Raw genomic sequence first — 27,023 nt, forward strand, 5'->3', positions numbered from 1 at the left:
AAACCCCAATCTTCCTTCCTTTTTTCCATGTTCTCAAAGAAATTTCACCATTTTGTTGTAAGCTATTACCATTCTACACCATTTCAGTAACTGTATATTGCTCTAGATTTTAATAAGCACCATTTCCTACATAAGTAATTCTTATCTTACAGCTGAAGGGAAGTTTTCTGTTTTAAATGTCCCTTGGACACCACATATACAGAAGGAATACAGTTTTTATTTTTATTTTTTTAAACCAAGTGTAACATTTTTAAATAATTCTTTCAGCAATCACCTCAAGGGGATTTAGGGAAATTGCACCAAACCGAAATATGGATTGTTGGATGTGGACCTGCACTTCATGAAGACCAGTTTCGTGCCTTAAAGGCAACTTCTCTTGTCTTTACATAGTAGTTTCTAGCACTGAGTCTTCTCTTTATACAACAGCATCATCTGTGTAAAGCCTCATGAAACTTCCTACGTCAACCATTAAGTCATTTGTTTATACTGTGAAAAGTAATGGTCGTATAACACTACCTTGGGGTGTATCTGAAGATTCTTTTGTTTTGAGAATGACATTCTCTTCAATACAGTCACACATCTGACCTGACATTCTGCACAATCAAATTTTGTTCATTAGGCTCAATTGGTTACCTGACAGCATTCTGTGTCAGAATGAAGTGCAATATTTGTTTAAGGTACCATACAACTAACTACAGATCCAAAAGATCAAGCACAAAAATATTGCCACTTTTGTCATTAGCCATCTGCACCTCATAACTATTGGCATAGTAATGACAATGCATACACTGACCATAAATTACTCAAAAATGCCTCAAAGGTATGCTGAACAACCATTTCAATCAAGTATAGGCTCCTTCGGAGACTTTCATGATACTGCTTTCACTTCGTTTTTTAGTTCATCGTTACACTTTCCTTTAGTTTATACAACATAGCAATATATAAACACATTCATCTTCTTCTTTAATATTTTCCCCATATCGATATTACTGATTCCATGCAATGAAATAACTAAAATTAAAAGTTAGTGTGTTATTGTAATTAGTACATGTAAGATGTTACCCTGACAAGTTGGTTGTTTAACTGATCAAGATATATTTCATATAAGGTATCCAGCAGACTACTGAGTAATTCACACTGTCATTTTCATCTGCCTCATCATGTGAGCCTCTCAGTCTATCACTGGCACATATAAACTTTCCCCTAAGTACTTAGGCTGACCAGATGGTGTGTGTGATGTTCTAGTAATATTTCCTGAAATATTTCACCACTAAAGCATTTACTAAAACAAACCTTTGTGCTCTGAACATAGCTCTGAAATAATTTGAAAAGGTTCTGGTTCAAAGATGGAAATGAAAATGATGTTATAAACAAACTCTGAACTTCTGTTAAGGCACAAGAAAGACATAGAAAAAACTCACCATTCATTTCCTTCATTGCTTTGATGAAGTCCTGGGGATCTTTAAAACTCACAAACCCAAATCCTTTTGTTTTGTTTGAGCGTTTATCCCTAATGACTTTTGCTTTCAAGAAAGACTGGTATTTGCTGAAAGCCCTTGTCAGAATTTCATCTGTTACATCATTACCCAAGTCACCACAGAATATCCGGAAGTCATCTGTAATAAAAACATCGTACTTTTATTCATATGGGATCTCCCAACTACTGTAAGACTAACAATATAAGAAAATCTCATATAAAGATGTGAAACAATTACTAACAAAGAGATAGAGGGGCTGGCCAGTACTTACCTCAGCTCAGTACAGCCGATAGAGACACAAAAAACAACCGAAAATTTAAGCTCCTAGCTTTCGGAATAAATGTTCCTTCATCAGGGAGGAGAGAGGGGAAAGAAAGGGAAGAAGGGAAAGTGGATTTAGTTACTCACAACCCAGGTTATGAAGCAACAGGGAAAGGAAAACAGGGAAGGTAGCAAGGATGGAGGCATGGTTGTCAGAGGGAAGCCAAAGATATTCTACTGCAGGTACTGTGCCAGCTTCAAACCAAAGAGGATGCATACAGAAGTAAAGAGGTGTATAGTATAAAGATGTAGGATGGAAAGATGCATGAATGGCTAAAGAGGAAAGGGAAAGAGGAGAAGACTGAAAAGTAAATGGGAGTGAGGTTGTTTAACGTAGGTTTAGTCCAGGGGGATGGCGGGATGAAAGGATGTGCTGGAGTGCAAGTTCCCATCTCCGCAGTTCAGAGGGACTGGTGTTGGGTGGGAGAAGCCAAATGGCACGTACAGTGTAGCAGGTTCCTAGGTCCCTAGAATTATGCTGGAGGGCATGCTCCGCTACTGGGTATTGGACATCTCCTAGGCGGACAGTTCGTCTGTGTCCGTTCATGCGCTCAGCCAGTTTAGTTGTTGTCATACCGATGTAAAAGGCTGTGCAGTGCAGGCATGTCAGCTGATAAATGACATGTGTAGTCTCACACGTGGCCCTTCCTTGAATTGTGTATGTTTTCCTAGTAGCGGGGCTGGAGTAGGTGGTTGTGGGGGGATGCATGGGGCAGGTTTTGCAGCGGGGTCGGTTACAGGGGTAGGAACCACTGGGTAGAGAAGGTAGTCTGGGAATATTGCAGGGTTTAACAAGGATGTTACGGAGGTTAGGGGGACGACGAAAGGCAACTCTGGGTGGTGTGGGGAGAATTTTGTCAAGGGATGATCTCATTTCAGGGGTTGACTTGAGAAAGTCATATCCCTGGCGGAGTAATTTATTGATGTATTCGAGGCCAGGATAATATTGGGTGACAAGGGGGATGCTTCTGTGTGGTCTGAGGCTAGGAATATTGTTGTTGGACGGGGAGGAATGTATTGCTCGGGAGATCTGTTTGTGGACAAGGTCTGTAGGATAGTTGCGGGAGAGGAAAGCACTGGTCAGGTTATTGGTGTAATTGTTGAGGGATTCGTCACTGGAGCAGATACGTTTGCCACGAATACCTAGGCTGTAGGGAAGGGAGCGTTTGATGTGGAATGGATGGCAGCTATCAAAGTGAAGGTACTGTTGTTTGTTGGTGGGTTTGATATGGACAGAGGTGTGGATGTGAGCTTCAACAAGATGAAGGTCAACATCCAGGAAGGTGGCTTTGGTTTTGGAGAAGGACCAGGTGAAATTCAGATTCGAAAAGGAGTTGAGGTTATGGAGAAAATTAAGGAGTGTTTCTTCACCATGAGTCCAGACCACAAAGATGTCATCTATAAACCTATACCAGGCCAGGGGAAGCAGCTGTTGGGTCTTCAGGAAAGCCTCCTCCATGCGGCCCATGAAGAGGTTGGCATAGGATGGAGCCATCCTGGTTCCCATGGCAGTTCCCCTGATTTGTTTGTAGGTCTGGCCTTCAAAAGTGAAGTAATTATGGGTGAGGATGAAGTTGGTAAGTGTGATAAGGAACGAGGTTTTTGGAAGATCTTCGGGTGGGCGTTGGGAGAGGTAGTGCTCAAGGGCAGAGAGACCATGGGTGTGTGGGATGTTTGTGTAAAGGGATGTAGCATCTATGGTGACAAGAAAGGTTTCAGGTGGGAGAGGAGTGGGAATGGATTTGAGGCGTTCTAGGAAGTGGTTTGTGTCCTTGATGTAGGATGGGAGCCTGCAGGTGATAGGTTGGAGGTGTTGGTCTACCAGAGCTGAGATACGTTCTGTTGGGGCTTTGAAGCCTGCTACAATGGGACGGCCAGGATGGTTCTCTTTGTGGATTTTGGGTAATAGGTAGAAGGTAGGGGTACGTGGCTCAGGTGGAGTGAGTAAGTCTATGGAAGCCATTGTGAGGCCTTGTGAGGGACCTTGGATTTTTAGGATTTTCTGCAGCTCAGTCTGAATGGAGGGAATGGGATCCAGGGTAACAGCTTTGTAGGTTGAGGTGTCGGAGAGTTGACGCAGTCCTTCTGCCACATACTCCACACGGTCAAGTACCACAGTTGTGGAGCCTTTATCCGCCGGAAGGATTACAATAGAGCGGTCTGTTTTCAGCTGTTTAATGGCACAGGATTCAGCTGGGGTGATGTTGGGGGTTGTCGGAATGTTCTTCAAGAAGGACTGGGAGGCAACACTGGATGTGAGGAATTCCTGAAACGTCTGCAAGGGATGGTTTTGGGGGAGGGGAGGAGGATCCCTTTGAGAAGGCGGTCGGAACTGTTCTAAACAAGGTTCAACACTGGGTCTAGTATTTGGGGGCTGTGTTTGGGTGGTGAAGTGATATTTCCAGTTGAGGTTCCGGGTGAAAGAGAGGAGATCTTTAACCAGGGCAGTGTGGTTGAATTTAGGTGTGGGGCTAAAGGTTAAGCCTTTTGATAGAACAGATGTCTCTTGAGGAGAGAGGGATCTGGATGAGAGGTTTAGAACTGAATTGGAGTTGGTGATATGTGGCATTTGACTGTGGTTATAGTTGAGATTTGGTCTGTGTGGGGTATGTGCTGGGATGGGGAGATTGAGTAGGGTGGCTAGGCTAGGTTTGTTGGCTATGAGGGGGGTTTGTTGACGGTTCTGTTGTGGTTGGTGTTTGTGAGGGATAGGGAGAGGGACCCCACTTCTTAGGTGTTGCACTAGCACTGTGGATAGTTTTTCAGGTGGTGTGTGGCATGGGACTCAAGTTTGCGGCTGGCTTCTAGGATGATGTTCCTGAGTGTGTTCTCCAAGCAAGGGTTTGAGAGGTGGAGGACTTTGAAGAGAGATAGGAGCTGTTGGGAGTGGTGGTTACATGAAGTAGTGTAGAGGTTCAGGACAAGTTGGGTAAGGGCTAAGGATTGAAGGTTCTGGAAGTCCAGGAGAGATTGGTGGAAGGAGGAATTGCACCCAGAGATGGGAACTTTTAAGGTAAGTCCTTTAGGGGTAATTCCAAAGGTTAAGCAGGAACGGAGGAAAAGTATGTGGGATTGCAGTTTGGCTACGGTAAATGCATGTTTCCGGAATGAATGTAAATAATGTGGTATAGGATTAGGGTACATAGTGGGTAACTGGTGGGTAGGGAAATTAAATAACTAAAGTTAGAATAGTAATCATAAGAAGGAATAAAACACGGAAGGAAGGGCGAGAAAGAAAGAAATTGTGTTGGTAAAGTAAATACCAAAGAAAGACCACCGAATAAGAAAAATACGGAAAAAGTTGACCAGACCAAGCAAGTATGTCCAGATCAGGGGAAAAAGAACACACACTGCTCAAAAACAGAGATAGCGAGTAGCGAAAAAAAGATCGCGCGTGACGCAAAAAAGATCGCGCGTGACGCAAAAAAGATCGCGCGTGACGCGAAAAAGATCGCGCGTGACGCAAAAAAGATCGCGCGTGACGCAAAAAGGTTCGCGGGTGGCGCAGAAATGTTCCAAAAAATGTTTCCTGTGGCAGAGAAAGATAGGCAATGGCACGAAAATATCACCAGCAACACGAAATCGACGGAATTGGATGATACTGATAGGTGTGGAAGAGATTGTTGGCAGTGATTGTTGGCTGGAAAACAGCGAATAACGAACGTTAAAACTATGGAATGTTAAATAATGGAATGTTAAATAAATAAATCAATAAAAAGAAAAAGAGATGTGGACTATAAACCGAACAAGACAATAGGAGGCAAATGAAACTAGCACAGTTGGTGACGAAAATAAAACACTGAAGAAGAGAAAGTCTTTAGATGACAGATGTAAGTGATAGCTAACAAAAGGGACAAAACAATGAAGAATGTGGACCATATAGGTGATCTAACTAATTAATGGAAAATCTCATATAAAGATGTGAAACAATTACTAACAAAGAGATAGAGGGGCTGCCCAGTACTTACCTCAGCTCAGTACAGCCGATAGAGACACAAAAAACAACCGAAAATTTAAGCTCCTAGCTTTCGGAATAAATGTTCCTTCATCAGGGAGGAGAGAGGGGAAAGAAAGGGAAGAAGGGAAAGTGGATTTAGTTACTCACAACCCAGGTTATGAAGCAACAGGGAAAGGAAAACAGGGAAGGTAGCAAGGATGGAGGCATGGTTGTCAGAGGGAAGCCAAAGATATTCTACTGCAGGTACTGTGCCAGCTTCAAACCAAAGAGGATGCATACAGAAGTAAAGAGGTGTATAGTATAAAGATGTAGGATGGAAAGATGCATGAATGGCTAAAGAGGAAAGGGAAAGAGGAGAAGACTGAAAAGTAAATGGGAGTCAAATGCCACATATCACCAACTCCAATTCAGTTCTAAACCTCTCATCCAGATCCCTCTCTCCTCAAGAGACATCTGTTCTATCAAAAGGCTTAACCTTTAGCCCCACACCTAAATTCAACCACACTGCCCTGGTTAAAGATCTCCTCTCTTTCACCCGGAACCTCAACTGGAAATATCACTTCACCACCCAAACACAGCCCCCAAATACTAGACCCAGTGTTGAACCTTGTTTAGAACAGTTCCGACCGCCTTCTCAAAGGGATCCTCCTCCCCTCCCCCAAAACCATCCCTTGCAGACGTTTCAGGAATTCCTCACATCCAGTGTTGCCTCCCAGTCCTTCTTGAAGAACATTCCGACAACCCCCAACATCACCCCAGCTGAATCCCGTGCCATTAAACAGCTGAAAACAGACCGCTCTATTGTAATCCTTCCGGCGGATAAAGGCTCCACAACTGTGGTACTTGACCGTGTGGAGTATGTGGCAGAAGGACTGCGTCAACTCTCCGACACCTCAACCTACAAAGCTGTTACCCTGGATCCCATTCCCTCCATTCAGACTGAGCTGCAGAAAATCCTAAAAATCCAAGGTCCCTCACAAGGCCTCACAATGGCTTCCATAGACTTACTCACTCCACCTGAGCCACGTACCCCTACCTTCTACCTATTACCCAAAATCCACAAAGAGAACCATCCTGGCCGTCCCATTGTAGCAGGCTTCAAAGCCCCAACAGAACGTATCTCAGCTCTGGTAGACCAACACCTCCAACCTATCACCTGCAGGCTCCCATCCTACATCAAGGACACAAACCACTTCCTAGAACGCCTCAAATCCATTCCCACTCCTCTCCCACCTGACACCTTTCTTGTCACCATAGATGCTACATCCCTTTACACAAACATCCCACACACCCATGGTCTCTCTGCCCTTGAGCACTACCTCTCCCAACGCCCACCCGAAGATCTTCCAAAAACCTCGTTCCTTATCACACTTACCAACTTCATCCTCACCCATAATTACTTCACTTTTGAAGGCCAGACCTACAAACAAATCAGGGGAACTGCCATGGGAACCAGGATGGCTCCATCCTATGCCAACCTCTTCATGGGCCGCATGGAGGAGGCTTTCCTGAAGACCCAACAGCTGCTTCCCCTGGCCTGGTATAGGTTTATAGATGACATCTTTGTGGTCTGGACTCATGGTGAAGAAACACTCCTTAATTTTCTCCATAACCTCAACTCCTTTTCGAATCTGAATTTCACCTGGTCCTTCTCCAAAACCAAAGCCACCTTCCTGGATGTTGACCTTCATCTTGTTGAAGCTCACATCCACACCTCTGTCCATATCAAACCCACCAACAAACAACAGTACCTTCACTTTGATAGCTGCCATCCATTCCACATCAAACGCTCCCTTCCCTACAGCCTAGGTATTCGTGGCAAACGTATCTGCTCCAGTGACGAATCCCTCAACAATTACACCAATAACCTGACCAGTGCTTTCCTCTCCCGCAACTATCCTGCAGACCTTGTCCACAAACAGATCTCCCGAGCAATACATTCCTCCCCGTCCAACAACAATATTCCTAGCCTCAGACCACACAGAAGCATCCCCCTTGTCACCCAATATTATCCTGGCCTCGAATACATCAATAAATTACTCCGCCAGGGATATGACTTTCTCAAGTCAACCCCTGAAATGAGATCATCCCTTGACAAAATTCTCCCCACACCACCCAGAGTTGCCTTTCGTCGTCCCCCTAACCTCCGTAACATCCTTGTTAAACCCTGCAATATTCCCAGACTACCTTCTCTACCCAGTGGTTCCTACCCCTGTAACCGACCCCGCTGCAAAACCTGCCCCATGCATCCCCCCACAACCACCTACTCCAGCCCCGCTACTAGGAAAACATACACAATTCAAGGAAGGGCCACGTGTGAGACTACACATGCCATTTATCAGCTGACATGCCTGCACTGCACAGCCTTTTACATCGGTATGACAACAACTAAACTGGCTGAGCGCATGAACGGACACAGACGAACTGTCCGCCTAGGAGATGTCCAATACCCAGTAGCGGAGCATGCCCTCCAGCATAATTCTAGGGACCTAGGAACCTGCTACACTGTACGTGCCATTTGGCTTCTCCCACCCAACACCAGTCCCTCTGAACTGCGGAGATGGGAACTTGCACTCCAGCACATCCTTTCATCCCGCCATCCCCCTGGACTAAACCTACGTTAAACAACCTCACTCCCATTTACTTTTCAGTCTTCTCCTCTTTCCCTTTCCTCTTTAGCCATTCATGCATCTTTCCATCCTACATCTTTATACTATACACCTCTTTACTTCTGTATGCATCCTCTTTGGTTTGAAGCTGGCACAGTACCTGCAGTAGAATATCTTTGGCTTCCCTCTGACAACCATGCCTCCATCCTTGCTACCTTCCCTGTTTTCCTTTCCCTGTTGCTTCATAACCTGGGTTGTGAGTAACTAAATCCACTTTCCCTTCTTCCCTTTCTTTCCCCTCTCTCCTCCCTGATGAAGGAACATTTATTCCGAAAGCTAGGAGCTTAAATTTTCGGTTGTTTTTTGTGTCTCTATCGGCTGTACTGAGCTGAGGTAAGTACTGGGCAGCCCCTCTATCTCTTTGTTAGTAATTGTTTCACATCTTTATATGAGATTTTCCATTAATTAGTTAGATCACCTATATGGTCCACATTCTTCATTGTTTTGTCCCTTTTGTTAGCTATCACTTACATCTGTCATCTAAAGACTTTCTCTTCTTCAGTGTTTTATTTTCGTCACCAACTGTGCTAGTTTCATTTGCCTCCTATTGTCTTGTTCGGTTTATAGTCCACTTCTCTTTTTCTATTTATTGATTTATTTATTTAACATTCCATTATTTAACATTCCATAGTTTTAACGTTCGTTATTCGCTGTTTTCCAGCCAACAATCACTGCCAACAATCTCTTCCACACCTATCAGTATCATCCAATTCCGTCGATTTCGTGTTGCTGGTGATATTTTCGTGCCATTGCCTATCTTTCTCTGCCACAGGAAACATTTTTTGGAACATTTCTGCGCCACCCGCGAACCTTTTTGCGTCACGCGCGATCTTTTTTGCGTCACGCGCGATCTTTTTTGCGTCACGCGCGATCTTTTTTGCGTCACGCGCGATCTTTTTTTCGCTACTCGCTATCTCTGTTTTTGAGCAGTGTGTGTTCTTTTTCCCCTGATCTGGACATACTTGCTTGGTCTGGTCAACTTTTTCCGTATTTTTCTTATTCGGTGGTCTTTCTTTGGTATTTACTTTACCAACACAATTTCTTTCTTTCTCGCCCTTCCTTCCGTGTTTTATTCCTTCTTATGATTACTATTCTAACTTTAGTTATTTAATTTCCCTACCCACCAGTTACCCACTATGTACCCTAATCCTATACCACATTATTTACATTCATTCCGGAAACATGCATTTACCGTAGCCAAACTGCAATCCCACATACTTTTCCTCCGTTCCTGCTTAACCTTTGGAATTACCCCTAAAGGACTTACCTTAAAAGTTCCCATCTCTGGGTGCAATTCCTCCTTCCACCAATCTCTCCTGGACTTCCAGAACCTTCAATCCTTAGCCCTTACCCAACTTGTCCTGAACCTCTACACTACTTCATGTAACCACCACTCCCAACAGCTCCTATCTCTCTTCAAAGTCCTCCACCTCTCAAACCCTTGCTTGGAGAACACACTCAGGAACATCATCCTAGAAGCCAGCCGCAAACTTGAGTCCCATGCCACACACCACCTGAAAAACTATCCACAGTGCTAGTGCAACACCTAAGAAGTGGGGTCCCTCTCCCTATCCCTCACAAACACCAACCACAACAGAACCGTCAACAAACCCCCCTCATAGCCAACAAACCTAGCCTAGCCACCCTACTCAATCTCCCCATCCCAGCACATACCCCACACAGACCAAATCTCAACTATAACCACAGTCAAATGCCACATATCACCAACTCCAATTCAGTTCTAAACCTCTCATCCAGATCCCTCTCTCCTCAAGAGACATCTGTTCTATCAAAAGGCTTAACCTTTAGCCCCACACCTAAATTCAACCACACTGCCCTGGTTAAAGATCTCCTCTCTTTCACCCGGAACCTCAACTGGAAATATCACTTCACCACCCAAACACAGCCCCCAAATACTAGACCCAGTGTTGAACCTTGTTTAGAACAGTTCCGACCGCCTTCTCAAAGGGATCCTCCTCCCCTCCCCCAAAACCATCCCTTGCAGACGTTTCAGGAATTCCTCACATCCAGTGTTGCCTCCCAGTCCTTCTTGAAGAACATTCCGACAACCCCCAACATCACCCCAGCTGAATCCCGTGCCATTAAACAGCTGAAAACAGACCGCTCTATTGTAATCCTTCCGGCGGATAAAGGCTCCACAACTGTGGTACTTGACCGTGTGGAGTATGTGGCAGAAGGACTGCGTCAACTCTCCGACACCTCAACCTACAAAGCTGTTACCCTGGATCCCATTCCCTCCATTCAGACTGAGCTGCAGAAAATCCTAAAAATCCAAGGTCCCTCACAAGGCCTCACAATGGCTTCCATAGACTTACTCACTCCACCTGAGCCACGTACCCCTACCTTCTACCTATTACCCAAAATCCACAAAGAGAACCATCCTGGCCGTCCCATTGTAGCAGGCTTCAAAGCCCCAACAGAACGTATCTCAGCTCTGGTAGACCAACACCTCCAACCTATCACCTGCAGGCTCCCATCCTACATCAAGGACACAAACCACTTCCTAGAACGCCTCAAATCCATTCCCACTCCTCTCCCACCTGAAACCTTTCTTGTCACCATAGATGCTACATCCCTTTACACAAACATCCCACACACCCATGGTCTCTCTGCCCTTGAGCACTACCTCTCCCAACGCCCACCCGAAGATCTTCCAAAAACCTCGTTCCTTATCACACTTACCAACTTCATCCTCACCCATAATTACTTCACTTTTGAAGGCCAGACCTACAAACAAATCAGGGGAACTGCCATGGGAACCAGGATGGCTCCATCCTATGCCAACCTCTTCATGGGCCGCATGGAGGAGGCTTTCCTGAAGACCCAACAGCTGCTTCCCCTGGCCTGGTATAGGTTTATAGATGACATCTTTGTGGTCTGGACTCATGGTGAAGAAACACTCCTTAATTTTCTCCATAACCTCAACTCCTTTTCGAATCTGAATTTCACCTGGTCCTTCTCCAAAACCAAAGCCACCTTCCTGGATGTTGACCTTCATCTTGTTGAAGCTCACATCCACACCTCTGTCCATATCAAACCCACCAACAAACAACAGTACCTTCACTTTGATAGCTGCCATCCATTCCACATCAAACGCTCCCTTCCCTACAGCCTAGGTATTCGTGGCAAACGTATCTGCTCCAGTGACGAATCCCTCAACAATTACACCAATAACCTGACCAGTGCTTTCCTCTCCCGCAACTATCCTACAGACCTTGTCCACAAACAGATCTCCCGAGCAATACATTCCTCCCCGTCCAACAACAATATTCCTAGCCTCAGACCACACAGAAGCATCCCCCTTGTCACCCAATATTATCCTGGCCTCGAATACATCAATAAATTACTCCGCCAGGGATATGACTTTCTCAAGTCAACCCCTGAAATGAGATCATCCCTTGACAAAATTCTCCCCACACCACCCAGAGTTGCCTTTCGTCGTCCCCCTAACCTCCGTAACATCCTTGTTAAACCCTGCAATATTCCCAGACTACCTTCTCTACCCAGTGGTTCCTACCCCTGTAACCGACCCCGCTGCAAAACCTGCCCCATGCATCCCCCCACAACCACCTACTCCAGCCCCGCTACTAGGAAAACATACACAATTCAAGGAAGGGCCACGTGTGAGACTACACATGTCATTTATCAGCTGACATGCCTGCACTGCACAGCCTTTTACATCGGTATGACAACAACTAAACTGGCTGAGCGCATGAACGGACACAGACGAACTGTCCGCCTAGGAGATGTCCAATACCCAGTAGCGGAGCATGCCCTCCAGCATAATTCTAGGGACCTAGGAACCTGCTACACTGTACGTGCCATTTGGCTTCTCCCACCCAACACCAGTCCCTCTGAACTGCGGAGATGGGAACTTGCACTCCAGCACATCCTTTCATCCCGCCATCCCCCTGGACTAAACCTACGTTAAACAACCTCACTCCCATTTACTTTTCAGTCTTCTCCTCTTTCCCTTTCCTCTTTAGCCATTCATGCATCTTTCCATCCTACATCTTTATACTATACACCTCTTTACTTCTGTATGCATCCTCTTTGGTTTGAAGCTGGCACAGTACCTGCAGTAGAATATCTTTGGCTTCCCTCTGACAACCATGCCTCCATCCTTGCTACCTTCCCTGTTTTCCTTTCCCTGTTGCTTCATAACCTGGGTTGTGAGTAACTAAATCCACTTTCCCTTCTTCCCTTTCTTTCCCCTCTCTCCTCCCTGATGAAGGAACATTTATTCCGAAAGCTAGGAGCTTAAATTTTCGGTTGTTTTTTGTGTCTCTATCGGCTGTACTGAGCTGAGGTAAGTACTGGCCAGCCCCTCTATCTCTTTGTTAGTAATTGTAACAATATAAGAAAACTCACATTTTATTAATCGGAAATTATTTGCTGAAGACAGATTGGCTGTATCTATATATTGTATAACCACATTACATTACTTGGACACTTCTTTCTCAAGAACAGGTACCTACATTTGGTACGGTAGTAGAAACAACATTAAAAAGACTAATAATCATCTGACAACCACGCCAATGACATAACAGCCTCACAAAACAGAAACAGTTATGGATTAACATTATTTTTACCAAAATTCCCTTCTTATTCCCAGCAACAATTCACAAGCACACAATTAGACTCTGACTGTGTAATAGTTCTCACATTTATCTGCTCATATTTTATTTAGAATAAGAATGACAATACTTCTCTTGGAGTCTGATGAAGCATCTCTTGGCCACAGTGTTGGTACAACAGGTCAAATAACCATCTAGGTCCTACACCTCTAAACAATTTTCACAACTTCGAAGGGTTTACCTATTTCACAACAACCTCCTCGTGATATTCTACTCCACTGTGAGGTTACCATCTCAGGCCAACAAGTTGTGGTCTCTGCATGTACCCAACCATCATTGTTGTGTCCACTCTGAGCAGAAAATTTCAAGATTGGCTTTGTCTGTAATTGTAGAGACTAGCATCAACCCAAACTCTACAGCTTAAAAGAAGCAAGTTTGTCTTACAATCATTTAGTATGCAGAAACAAATGCATAAAACAGAACAAGGTGTAAATGACATGTCACCTCTTATTTATTTCTTGAAACAATATGAGCCATAGCTACTTGGTCATGGACCAAGTATCTAGATAAATTTCAGAACAATGAGGAAGAATTTAACCATTAAACAAACTAATCAAATTTGAAACATACATGGAACCTGGAAATATGCAATAATATATATCTTGTTGCATGAGCTGCATAAGCAGAAATATTTCAGGTAGGAGGAGGTGGAGGAGGGAGGGGGGGGGAGGAGAAGGGGAAGGAGAGGGGGGGAGGAGAAAAAGAAGATATCTCTTATAATCCCAATGGACATATTTACGGATCACTCAGTATAATTATGTATATTTCCAGTGAGATTGCTGAACACAGCATAGAAGCACACATCTGCCAGTGTCAAGTCATGTGTCAAAATATGCACAGCATATTTAACGGCTCCCACAGGCCACCATAATCAAACTTTTCATCCAGCAATATCTACAGTAAGCTCTCTGATGTATCTATTGATGACAACCATGTGCTATTTGGGTGAGTGGTGTGGAGGGGGGGGGGGCAGGTGTACTGAGTAAAGCACCCACTTGCACCCAAAATGTACAGGTTATGACACAGAGTCATGTGTTGCCACCAGATAAGACATCAGAGGATCCACTGACATAGGTTCTGCACCACAATGCCTGGGGAGATCTGGTGTCACATGGGCTACCAGGATCTCCACAAAAGTAGTACATGCAGAGTCTGGTGGCATGGGGCCACCAGAGTTTCCTTCATTTTAGAAGACTTATTTTTGTCCTTCTCCTCCTTAGAAGATGACAGTGGGAAAGGTGTCCCTGAATTGGTTTCAGGGAAAGAGGTAGAACGACAAGTCTGGCGGACAGCAGCCTGTGGTTCCTTCAGCCACTGGTTGATGCCTGGCTGTGAACCTTAAGGAACCATGGAAGGAAGAGTCCCAGGGGAGCTGCTCCTAATTAGAGAAGCCAAAGGAGAATGAGGAGCCTCCAGCTGGGGTACAGGAATTGGTGTCCTCGACAGCTGGGGAGCCAATGCTCCCAAAGTGGGTGCTGTGGAAGCACCAGAAGGGCCTCTAACTGTCTGGGGGGGGGGGGGGGGGGGCAGGTATCAGTGGGCAGCTCTGAGGGCTCATTGTAAAAGGTGCAACAGGGGAAAGAACCGTTGACATAGAAGGTGACAACATTGCAGTTGTAGTGTAATACTGTTTCATTCATATGGCATTAAGATGCTCAACTTTTCCTGGCCTCTTGATAAGTAAGTATCTCAAGGGTTTTATACTCCTAAATTCTTCTCACACTTAAAAATGGAGCAATCTAGTGAGCAGGGAGAGTAGAGCTCACAGCAGTTTACACAGATGGGGGAGGGACACAAGGAATGTTCACGTGCAGTTGACGTTCACAATCCCCGCAGATGGGAAAAGTGGTGCAACAGGAAGACATATGTCCAGACTTCATATTCTTTAAGCATCTCATAGGAGGAGAGCCATAGGGTTTCGTGTCACACCAGTAGACTACTACATTGACCTTCTCAGGCAATGTATCACTCTCCAAAGCCAAGATAAAGGCCTCCGTAGCAACTCTGTTTTCCCTTGGTCCCCTATGGGCACAATGGTTGAAGTACACACCCCATCACTCTAAGTTGGCCCGCAGCTCATCATCAGATTGGAAATGAAGATTGCAGTGAAAGATGATGCCCTGAACCATATTGAGACTCTTGTAGGGTGTGACAGTCACGGGAATGTCACTCAACTCTTCACAACAGATTGATGCCTATGAGGGGGCAGTAGATGACATTTTAATCAGGAAGGAAACACTCTTCATGTCAGAGATGGCTGTAGCTTCCCTGTATTTTTCTTCAACACACTCCACAAAAATAAAGGCTTTTTGGTCAAAAAGGTGTCCCCTTCAATCCCAGTCAGGTATTGGGGTAGGATTTTGCTCCTTGTTGTCTAGTCCTGTGTTCCTTCCACAGCATGGTGAAGGAAGGGAACACATTGGGATCATACTTTGTTGCATCATACAAGGTCTTTCCATTTGAAGAAACTGCCAGGGTCATGTGACCACCAGTGGGAGAAAGTTTAAATCACTTCATATGTGCAAGCTATCTGCCATGGTGCCACCCACTCCAAACAGGGGCTCTACCCCTGGGTGCCACCCAGCCACAGCAATAGCTAGCTGAACAGTAAACCACTGACGGAAGTCCCCGTGCCCCAGTCATAATAGCCACATACTACATAGCATACATGGGGAGCATACAGCGTAGGCAACAGTAGTGTGTTTTGGGCATTCTACAACAACAGAATGAAAGAGTGCCAGGGTAGAAGGGCACAGAGGCGGAGCATATACCACAATGGGTGACCTTCACTGCATGACATGAACTGTAAAATTTGGAAAAGAAGGCAGGTTAAACCCAATGATGCAGACCATATAATCACTAATGGAAGTTGAAGGTAGCGCCAGGGATGAAACTAGAAATCAAGACCAAATTTGTGAACCAAGTCTAGGTAGGGTCTGCACCAAAAGGACCATCCAACGGGAAGTCAGAAGAGGTAAGAGACAGTTGGAAGTGCAGGTTTGCAGCACACAAAGAGGAAGTGGTGTTGCAAAGGCTGGAGCCCCATGGTAGCTAGGAACATACTCACCAAAGAATGATGAACCTCAGGAGCAGGGGGGGGGGGGGGGGGGGCAGCCATGGTGGTTATCGCATCTGCCAAGTGAGCAGGAGACCTGGTTTTGAAACCCAGCCTTGGCACAAATTTTCATTCTTCACTTTAGACTTTAGTCTGCATATATACATCACTAATAAGGTAATGACAATATTATGGAAAGGACAGATTGCTACTCACCATATAGCGATGATGCTGAGTCACAGATAGGCACAACAAGAAGACTGTCAAACAAGTACGTTTTCAACCAAAAAGGTCTTCTCAATTAGACAACACACACACACACACACACACACACACACACACACACACACACACACACATAGGCGATGGTGGGCAAGTCATCAAGAGATCATAACTGTCAGAAGAAAGTGTAGTCCAACAACAACAATAACGATGTAAATTTTAAAATTTTATGTTAAACATGTAGCACTAACTTTGCTATGAAATAAATTTTCAAGTTACCTTCTTCCCATTCTGCAAGAGAGCTATCTTCCCACACCTGGCCTCCTGCCATTCTAACATGCTTCTTGGACTTCTTTTCCTTCTTACGATTTGAAGTGTTTGAATCGTCTGCAGCTGCTTGTCCCGGTACAGTAGGTCCAACCGTGACAATTGTAGAGGCTCGCACACGGTCAGACATTTCCTTGGCACGCTGCTGTGGCGTCTGCACGTGGACCTCGGTAATATCAGTTTTCAGTTTTTTGCGCTTCTGTCCACCCAAATCATCTGCGCTGCTGTCACCATCAGCGGGAACTGCTGCAGCTGAGTCTTCTCCGTCACCGGGAGTCTTTGCCGAATAGATGAGTGGTGTTGCACTAACAGAAAAAAATGAAAATTACGAAAACCCATTGAAGCACAAGAAAAAAGTTCTGCCAGACAGTAAACCTAAGTCAGAATTTGGCAGATTCAAGAAGTAAAAAACAGTTAACAGCTTTAATTTATAATTTAACAGTAAAATAATAGCACATTTTCTCATATTCTCCACAAATAATCATTTTATTTGAAAAGAAAAGTATTCACAGTCCAGTTGTCAGTTCCTTCAATATTAAATGGAAATATGGTATTAGTTAACACACGAAAATATTTAGTAATTAAAAGACAACAAACTGCCCCAATCTTGCCTGCTCTGTGGTTTCATTCAGTTAACACAATATTCTATAGCCCAGTCAATGAAGACCAAGGATGGTTGACTGGGGTAAATAATTTGTGTAATCACAATTTTTTTTATGGTGGCAGGAGGAAGAGCCATGAATAACATACTAAAAATCGTGGTCGGTGGGGAACAAGCATAGGGCAGGTGCGATGGAACACCTCACTTTTGCACTTTTTCTTAAATAACTCGAAATCTGTGGCCTCTATTGAAAACATATATTGGCACAAAAATAAACTACATTAAATTTCCTACAAAAAAGATCATATTCATTTTTCTTCTAGAACTAATAGTTTGTGCAATACTCAGGATTTAAAAATCGCAAATTCCTTAAAAAAGTGTTTTAATGGTATAAAATTAATGTTTATTGTTAAAGGAAGTGAGTAAAGAACAAACATTAAATTTTGATACATCTCGTTGCATTACAGCCCTATTAAGGGATTAATTGTTTTCTGGGCACGTGGCAGGGTGAGGGGTTTGAGATTAGAAGTGTGAGGAAAGACAGATCACCATAGTGTGGTCTCCCTACTCTGTCTGCAAGAACAAACAGTCTCTGTACCCAATACTCCACAAGAAGCAACTACAAGGTGTTTCACAAAATTATAGGAATCCTTCTGCAGTGTGTCTTAAGAACCAGTGGTGACACAGTGTGCAAGCATGCCCAGGGGGGGGGGGGGGGGGGGTGTTATTTTCCAGTAAGTGTGTTAACACTAAATGGAATACAGATACAAGTTAGTAATAATACTAATGCAAGAGATGAATATGGACAGAAACTACATAAATACTTCCACAATGCTGTACAATGCTAGAGGGGATAATTGATTATTAGTTATCCTGTGTGACAGTTGTTGTGCTCTTCTGGGAAAGGTGTCTTCCCCCATCACGAGTGCTGCTTGCTTTTCAGTTTCAGACTATAAACCCCCTCCGCACACTATTTCCAGTCAGGTTCTCTTATGACAAAAGATAAAATAACTTCACTGTGCTTGTGTTTACTGGAGCTATTTTCCGTTTATTGAGTACATCATGAAAAGTGTTCCATCTGTTGACAGAGCAGACAGTGAAACTGACATTGTCGAGCACATACTGACAAGAGTGTTAAACTTGGGGGAGGCTGTTCTGTGTGTACACACGGTTAACAGCCCCAGGTGCTGGGATCTATGGTAAGTTCCTCTGAATCTCAAACCAGTAACTACATTATGCAAGCAATGTAGTTTTTTTGATCCAACCTGCCTGTGAATGAAAAGTGCGACAGTAGGTAAGATAGGGATATGAATGGCTGAAAGTGAATAGCAACAATGGGGCATGGGATATAGATAGCTAATTTTCACCTGCACTCTGACCTTCTATGTGATTCCCAAAGTCCATAAACTCAAACACCCAGAATGTCCCATTTTAGCCATTTACTGTGCCCCGACAGAGAGAATCTCTGCTCTTGTAGACCAACACCTCCAGCCTATTACCCCCTCCCACATAAAACAGATCAATCATTTCCTCCACCAATTCTCCACAGTTCCTATTCCTTTACCACAGGGCATCCTGATCATCACTACTGGTGCCACCTCTCTTTCCACTAACATCCCTATTGCCCATGAACTTGCTGCCATTGAGTACTACCTTTCCCAACATCCAACCAATTCCAAAACTACAACCTCCTTCCTGGTTACCATAACCAACTATTTCCTCCCACCCGAAATCACATCACCTTTGAAAGCATCACCTATAAACAAATCCATGGTCCTGCAATGGGCATCTGCATGGCACCATTCTAAGGCAACCTACTCAAGGGGCATCTAGAGGTATCTTTCCTAACCAGCCAGAATCCCAGGCCCCTCACCTGGTTCAGATTCAATGATTTTATCTTCATGATCTGGATCAAGGGTGAGGACACCCTATCCTAATTCCTCCAGAATTCTCCCCCATATGCTTCACCTGGTCCTCCTCAACCAAACAAGCCACCTTCCTCGATGTGGACCTCCACATCAAAGATGGTTACGCCAGTACCTCCATCTATCTGAAACATACCAACCACCAACAAAACCTCCACTATGACAGCCACCACCCATTCCATACCAGGAAGTCCCTTAACTGCAGTCTAGCCATATGTGGCCATCACATCTGCAGTGATGAGCAGTCCCTCTTGAAATATACCAATAGTCTCACTTAGGCCTTCACAGATCAAAATTATCCTCCCAACCCTGTACAGAAACACATCTCCCAGCCTTATCTATCTAGCCAGCCAACACCCCAAAGTCCCGTCGTCCAGCCGCAAAGAAGCATTCCCCTCATTACTCAGTACTGGAGCAACTGGATCACATTCTCTGCCAGGGTTCTGACTATCTCTCATCCTGCCTTGAAATGAGGAGTATCTACCCACTATCTTTCCTACCCCTCCCACAGTATTATTCCACCGACTACCAAACATACACAATAGCCTTGTCCATCACCACAAAACCCCTGCTCCCAGCCCCTTGCCTCAAGGCACATATCACTGTAATACACCTAGACACAAGACCTGTACCATACATCCTCCCACCACCTGTTTCAGTCTGGTCACAAGCATTGCCTGTCCCATCAAAGGCAGGGCTACATGTGAAATTAGTCATGTGATCTACAACCTAAGCTGCAGCCACTGTGCTGCATTCTACAATGGCATGACAACCAACAAGCTGTCGGCCCACATGAATGCCACCATTAAACTGTGGGCAAGAAACAGCTGGACCACCCAGTTGCTGTACATGCTGCCTAACACAACATTATTCACTTCAATAACTGCTTCACAGCTTTCATCGTCTGGATCCTTCCTACCAACACCAGTTTTTTCTTAATTGTGCTAGTGGGAACTCTCCAGGCAACATGTCCTACGTTCCTGTCCTTCACCCACCTATCCCTTTCCCTGCTCCCACTCCAGCACTACACAGCCTTCTACGCCACCAACACACCCAGAGTTTTTCCCCCCTCCTCACTTCTCTCCTTTTCCACCCCCTCCTCCCTCTTTGCCCCCTCCCTCCCAATCAAACCTCCCAACTGCACCTAGCTGCCCTACCATGTTCCAACAACATCCCTGTACGTTCCCATAAGCAGCACTTTCCTGTCCCTCTCCTCTACACTGCTATCCCTCCCTCTCCCCACCCCAGCTTCCTCCTGATCCCCACCACCCAAACTGCTTATCCCATCATGAGCAGTTGCTTGCATTCCTGCCTCAGGGTCAGAGACAGTGGTCATGTGTGTGTGCGAGTTGTCATTCTCACAGGTTTAGCAGTCTTTTTGTTGTGCCAGTCTGCAATTCAACATCTCTTATGCATGATGAGTGGCAATGTATCCATTTCACACTACTGTCGCTGTTTTCACAGCTTATGTTCAAAGTTCTGTTTTGCCCTTCTTTAGCAAAATGCAGAGCACGAAGACATGGAGTATATGAGGTATCACTTCCTCAGACCCACCACAGAACTTGTCACAATGTGAGAAAAAAGAATTATCTTACACTGTTAACTCAGTATTTTTCAAGATTATTGTGGCATCAGCTTTTGGAATGCTCTTCCATTCTGCTTGCTTATCTATTCATTTTGAAGAATACCACACATAATTCAAAAAATTTCACCTGAGTTACTTGTGTAAATCATGCTGAAACCTATGTAGCCCCAAAACTTTTTATCATTCTTTTTTCAATTGTCTTTATATGAGGTGGTGTTCCTGCAACTTGCTCCAAGAGCTCATTTACAAAGAACAGGCACTCTTCAATTCTCTCTAGGTAACTGAATATCTCCTCCATAGATGCAGAAATTCCTTCAGATCGGAGTGCCCATTTTTCTCAGTGTGGGCACTGAGCCTATGAAGAACTTTTTGTAGCAATCCTCATGAAATCTTGCATCTGCAGTGTGTAGGTCTCCAGAAGAGCAGATACGCCTCCAGATGGTGTCTTTCCATTCATCCCTCCTCTCCTGTGCATTTAAAGTAATTATATTGCCCTAACTGAAAAATAAGGCACTGTGCCCCTTTTGCAGCAATTTTTGAGTTTTTGTCTTTTGCTTTTGAAGAACTTCATCGATAATAGCTTTCACACAAAGCAGACATTCAGTTTTAAAGAAAAAAATTCAGTTCAGCTGAATTCAAATGTAGGACTGCATGTGAACCTGAACTCTGTTCCTCTGAGAGAGCTTCTCTCAGAAATCTTCTGATTGAGTCAGCTCTGGTGTACTCTCTTTTCTGCAATATACACGAAGAACATTTTTTTTTGTTCTTAAAATTTTAATATACCCATATTTTCTCAAATAACTTCCATTTCCCAATTGTTTCACTTTCCCATTCACATTACATAGACCTGATAGCATCCCAATTACAAAGCAACCACTTCTCACCTGCAGTTTATGGGAGTGTATTTATTTCAAAACCTACTTAATAACTGCAGATAAGTGCTCACTTAAGCTGAAAATAGCTCCACTCTATAACCACTATCACAGTGAAGTTTTTTCCCCCTACTCACTTATGAATACTGGGTTGGAAATGCGGGGGAGATATGGTCTGTCTGTAAACTGAACAGAGAGCAGTATTCCTGGTGGGGAAAGTCGCCTTTCCTTGAAGAGTTGCTTTCAGGATCAGGTCCGGTATGGAAAGGAATGAGTTGATAATATTAAGAAAACTTGAGAATAAATTTAAAAACACAGAAATAAAAAAATCCCAGAGTTAATGTTCCCAAAGTAATACTTGTGACTGAAAATGGTAATTAGGTCCAACTAGAAAAACGCAGGAAATTTTCCTGAATAATAGCATATTACAGTTGTTGTTGTTGTGGTCTTCAGTCCTGAGACTGGTTTGATGCAGCACTTCATGCTACTCTAACCGGTGCAAGCTTCTTCATCTCCCAGTACCTACTGCAACCTGCATCCTTCTGAATCCGCTTAGTGTATTCATCTCTCGGTCTCTCTCTACGATTTTTACCCTCCACGCTGACCTCTAATACTAAATTTGTGATCCCTTGATGCCTCAGAACATGTCCTACCAACTGGCCCCTTCTTCTTGTCACATTGTGCCACAAACTCCTCTTCTCCCCAATTCTATTCAATACCTCCTCATTAGTTATGTGATCTACCCATCTAATCTACAGCATTCTTCTGTAGCACCACATTTCGAAAGCTTCTATTCTCTTCTTGTCCAAACTATCTATCGTCCATGTTTCACTTCCATACATGGCTACACTCCATACAAATACTATCAGAAATGACTAACACTTAAATTTATACTCGATGTTAACAAATTTCTATTCTTCAGAAACACTTTCCTTGCCATTGTCAGTCTACATTTTATATCCTCACTACTTCGACCATCATCAGTTATTTTGCTCCCCAAATAGGAAAACTCTTTTACTACTTTAAGTTTCTCGTTTCCTAATCTAATTCCCTCAGCATCACTCGACTTAATTCGACTACATTCCATTATCCTCATTTTGCTTTTGTTGATGTTCATCTTATACCCTCCTTTCAAGACACTGTCCATTCCATTCAACAGCTCTTCCAAGTTCTTTGCTGTCTCTGACAGAATTACAATGTCATCGGCGAACCTCAAAGTTTTTATTTCTTCTCCATGGATTTTAATACCTACTCCAAATTTTTCTTTTGTTTCCTTTACTGCTTGCTCAATATACAGATTGAGTAACATCGGGGAGAGGCTACAAGCCTGTCTTACTCCCTTCCCAACCACTGCTTCTCTTTCATGTCCCTCGACTCTTATAACTGCCATCTGGTTTCTGTACAAATTGTAAATAGCCTTTCGCTCCCTGTATTTTACCCCTGCCACCTTTAGAATTTGAAAGAGAGTATTTCAGTCAACATTGTTAAAAGCTTTCGCTAAGCCTACAAATGCTAGAAACTTAGGTTTGCCTTTCCTTAATCTGTTTTCTAAGATAAGTCGTAAGGTCAGTATTGCCTCAAGTGTTCCAACATTTCTAGGGAATCCAAACTGATCTTCCTCAAGGTCGGCTTCTACCAGTTTTTCCATTCGTCTGTAAAGAATTCACATTAGTATTTTGAAGCTGTGGTTTATTAAGCTGATAGTTCGGTAATTTTCACATCTGCCAACACCTGCTTTCTTTGGAATTATGTCACAGAAAAACAGGATTGTCAGTTCGCAGGGATTTTAATGTAAATGTATTACAGGAGGCTCACAGCAAATCAATATGGATTTACAGTAAATAATTCTCTCTCTCTCTCTCTCTCTCTCTCTCTCTCTCTCTCTCTCACACACACACACACACACACACACACACACACACACAAACCTCTTGCAACGAATGAAATTATTTATTCAATTATCTCCAGACAAAATGATCATGATGGATATTGTTTTCATACAATAAACTTTCCTTTCTCTCGTAAAGGATGCAGTGTCAGTCACAGTGCACACCCGACATACTGTAGCCAAAAAAAAACAAGTGGATCACCCTGTTGCTGAACACACTGCCAAACATTATATCCCTCATCTCAATGACTGCTTCACAGCCTGTGCCATATGGATCCTTCCCACCAACACCTGCTTTTCTGAACTGAGCAGGTGGGAACTTTCCCTGCAATACATCCTACGTTCCCATCACCCTCCTGGCCTCAACCTTCGTTAGTCAGTGTCCTCACCCATCCAGCCCCTCCCTGTTCCCATTCCAGCACTACACAGCCGTCATTTCACCGCCACACCCAGTCTTTTAATTTCTTATTATTTCTTCTTTTTATTTCTCTCCTTTCCGCTACTTACCCCCTCCACCCTCCGCACCTTCTCTCCTGCCCTCTGTCTAAACTGCAGCACTCCACTGTCCGCCACACAAACCATACTATCCCTCCCCCTCCCTGCCCCAGCCTCCTCCTTATCCTCACCCAGTCGCCACTCCCATCATGCACTGGCCTGCTGCTCACAGTGTGGTTTCAGCTCTCTGAAACTGCAGACGTGTGTGCAAGTTGCGTTTGCATGAGTGTGTGTATGTCTACTGCTGATAAAGGCCTTAATGGCCGAAAGCTTTATTTGTGTGAATCTTTTTGTTGTGTCTATCACGACTCAGCATTCTCTGCTATATGGTGAGTAGCAACATTCCTTCTCTGGTATTGTTACATTCCATCCTGTATTTTCCATTGTTCAATAATCATACAGTAATTTATGCCCACACAGTGAGTCGGCAACCATTCTTAAATAATTTGCAATCTAAAACTATAACAGATTTGGTTTATTTATCCCAAAGTTCACTAACTCATTCTTATTTTTACCTTTTTTGATAAAATTTCTTTCAGTCATTATCATGCAAAAAGTAGTCACATGATAACAATTCAGTAATAACTGAATCTACACTTATCTTCTTCATTCTTTTTCACAATATATGTCTTTCCCAAACAACAGGGAACAGTAGCTGCACATGTCATTTAAAAATCCTAATTAACTGGAAGTATAGGTCTATTATAATGGATCTGGCACTAAAATTTCCACTTGTTTTCATTGGTGAAGAAGTGGCTAACCAGTCAGTCACACCTCAGATGAGAAATTGCAGGGCATTATGATGACTGTTCAACAGACTGATATCAGACTTTTCTTACAGAGGACACAGGAAAAATGGTATACCATTGCAGCAGGCATTTCAGTTGTCACAGTCATTATGCTGAAATATATTCAAATACATGAATGCAGCATCTGCACTCAAGACTTTTCTGTTACTCACTGTCACATAAATTTCAAGCCCTATCATAGGCTGAATAAAAATTCTGGCCTTGTAAATAAGCTTCTAGCCTTACAACATGTAGATAACAGTTTTTCTCTGACAATCAGAAAAGTTGCCGTCAACAGCTATTTAATACAATGGAGAAAGCTGCAGTCTTTTTACCATATTAGTATATTTCCTGGTAGAACTATGTTCATTTTCAGCCTTTTTTGGCAGAAAGACAATGAAGAACACTAATTAAGGTTACTGTTAATAAAGCATACACAATCAGTTTCTGAGAGCTACTTCACTCTAGCAGTTTACACCTAGACTCATTCCACATAACCAGAGTTTCATCATCACAATGGGAACCACAGAAAAGACATCAGAGAATGGGTATTGCGTGCAGATCACGTAGCCAGTAAGGGTGGTAACACAAATTTTTATTGCTAAATTCTAAATTTTCTTCCTCTTAAATTTTCATCTATAGTATTCAAGTGTGTGTGTGTGTGTGTGTGTGTGTGTGTGTGTGTGTGTGTGTGTGTGAGCGAGCACGCGCCCGCCCACAGGTGTTTCGAGCTTATGGGCGCTCAACAGCAAGTTTATCAGCACCATTACACATATTAAAAGAAACAAATGTGGGTAAAAGTATTAAAATTGCTATCACACCGTGAGGATGAAACCTACAACATGACACTCATGCACTCACTTCCACCTCACTAACACTGAACCACACAATCACTCTATCTCACGTGCCTTAAGACAAAGGAGAAAGAATGAAAAGGGCTGTATCAAGGATTAAAAGGTAAGTAAAATTATAGAGGTGCTAAGTTAAAGAAAAAGAGAAATGTGAACAGCTGACCACTTACAAAAAACATAGGTGAGCCAGTCACCTTGTTAACATGTTAAGGAAACATGTTAGACAATTCACGGAACTTTAAAACTCTAATTATGTCCATTCAACAGTCACTTAAAATAGAAGGGAGATCCAGTAAATCATCTGCTGCTGCCCTCTGGTCTGAAAATGAAGCACACTTAAATAAAATATGGCACACTGTGATCTGTTTGCCACATCACCACACATTGGAGAGACCTCTTGTCGTAGCAAGAAGCTGTGCATCATAGGGCTGTGGCCTAAGCAGAGACAAGTAAGCAATTTTCTTTCTCTCTTTTCTGTGGCTGGTAGGAGGAAAGCCACAGCCACATTGCAGGCTCTACGAGATGGAGCTTATCATCTGTTTTTTCCAGCCACCCCCCCCACCCCCACCCCCCACGGATGCATGACACTGTACCTCAACAGCGAGGTGATAATTATGCAGGGGGAGGGCACACTGAAATAATTTAGGTTCACTACACATCTACTTGTCTGCTACATCTGCCCTTTAATTCCCCGCAATACCCATGTGAGCTGGCATGCAGCAGGATGTCACTTCCTTTCCCTACCTTTAATGTAGGAGGAGGTATTTATTTAAGAGGTCAGGAAATAATGTATTAAAAACATACGCAACAGTGCAACCTCTCCCATACTGCAATAAATCTAAAATTACTCTGGGGCTCTGCAGTGCCCAGGGCAGCAGTCAGATAAAACCTCAGATCTGAGCCTGTGCAAGTCCCACACTCAGGGACTCCAGCACACACTTCACACGTCCCGAACGGCCTCGTTGCTCACGAACGATTGTTAAAGGGGTGTTCCATTGCTGGACGAGCAATGGTATTGTATGCAAGGGGGGCTGACGTAGAGAGGGAGGTACATGCTTGACACACCGAGAGGAGTTGCTGCCAGATGGTAAGTGGTGGTTTACCAGCCTCAGCACTGGGTACGGGTCTGGTCCAGTATGCCCTGATTGCCAGTTTGATACTCTAATGGCATATAGCATCAATGATCTTTAGCTATGAAGGTCTCACTGTTCAATGCACTGTGCATCCACAATCTAAGCCTCAATTGCACAAAGGTCTTATAAAACTGGAGCAGACAGACCCTGTCCAGTCCCCATGACCTGTACCTAATATACCTCAATATGTGCAGTGG

General features: G+C 43.8%; 1 protein-coding gene across 1 annotated transcript in view; it reads right to left on the bottom strand.

Moving 5' to 3' along the window:
* Window positions 1-27,023, bottom strand: part of LOC126278360 (RNA-binding protein 42-like) — a 299,697-nt gene that overhangs the window by 201,829 nt on the left and 70,845 nt on the right. Inside the window, exons 4-5 of the mRNA XM_049978422.1 lie at window positions 16,641-16,993; window positions 1,422-1,616 (exon numbers count right to left, since the gene is read on the bottom strand). Coding sequence (XP_049834379.1) covers window positions 1,422-1,616; window positions 16,641-16,993 — 548 coding nt within the window. The remainder of the gene's footprint in view (window positions 1-1,421; window positions 1,617-16,640; window positions 16,994-27,023) is intronic.

Source organism: Schistocerca gregaria, chromosome 6 (genome assembly GCF_023897955.1).
Source record: "Schistocerca gregaria isolate iqSchGreg1 chromosome 6, iqSchGreg1.2, whole genome shotgun sequence".
Lineage (NCBI taxonomy): Eukaryota > Metazoa > Arthropoda > Insecta > Orthoptera > Acrididae > Schistocerca > Schistocerca gregaria.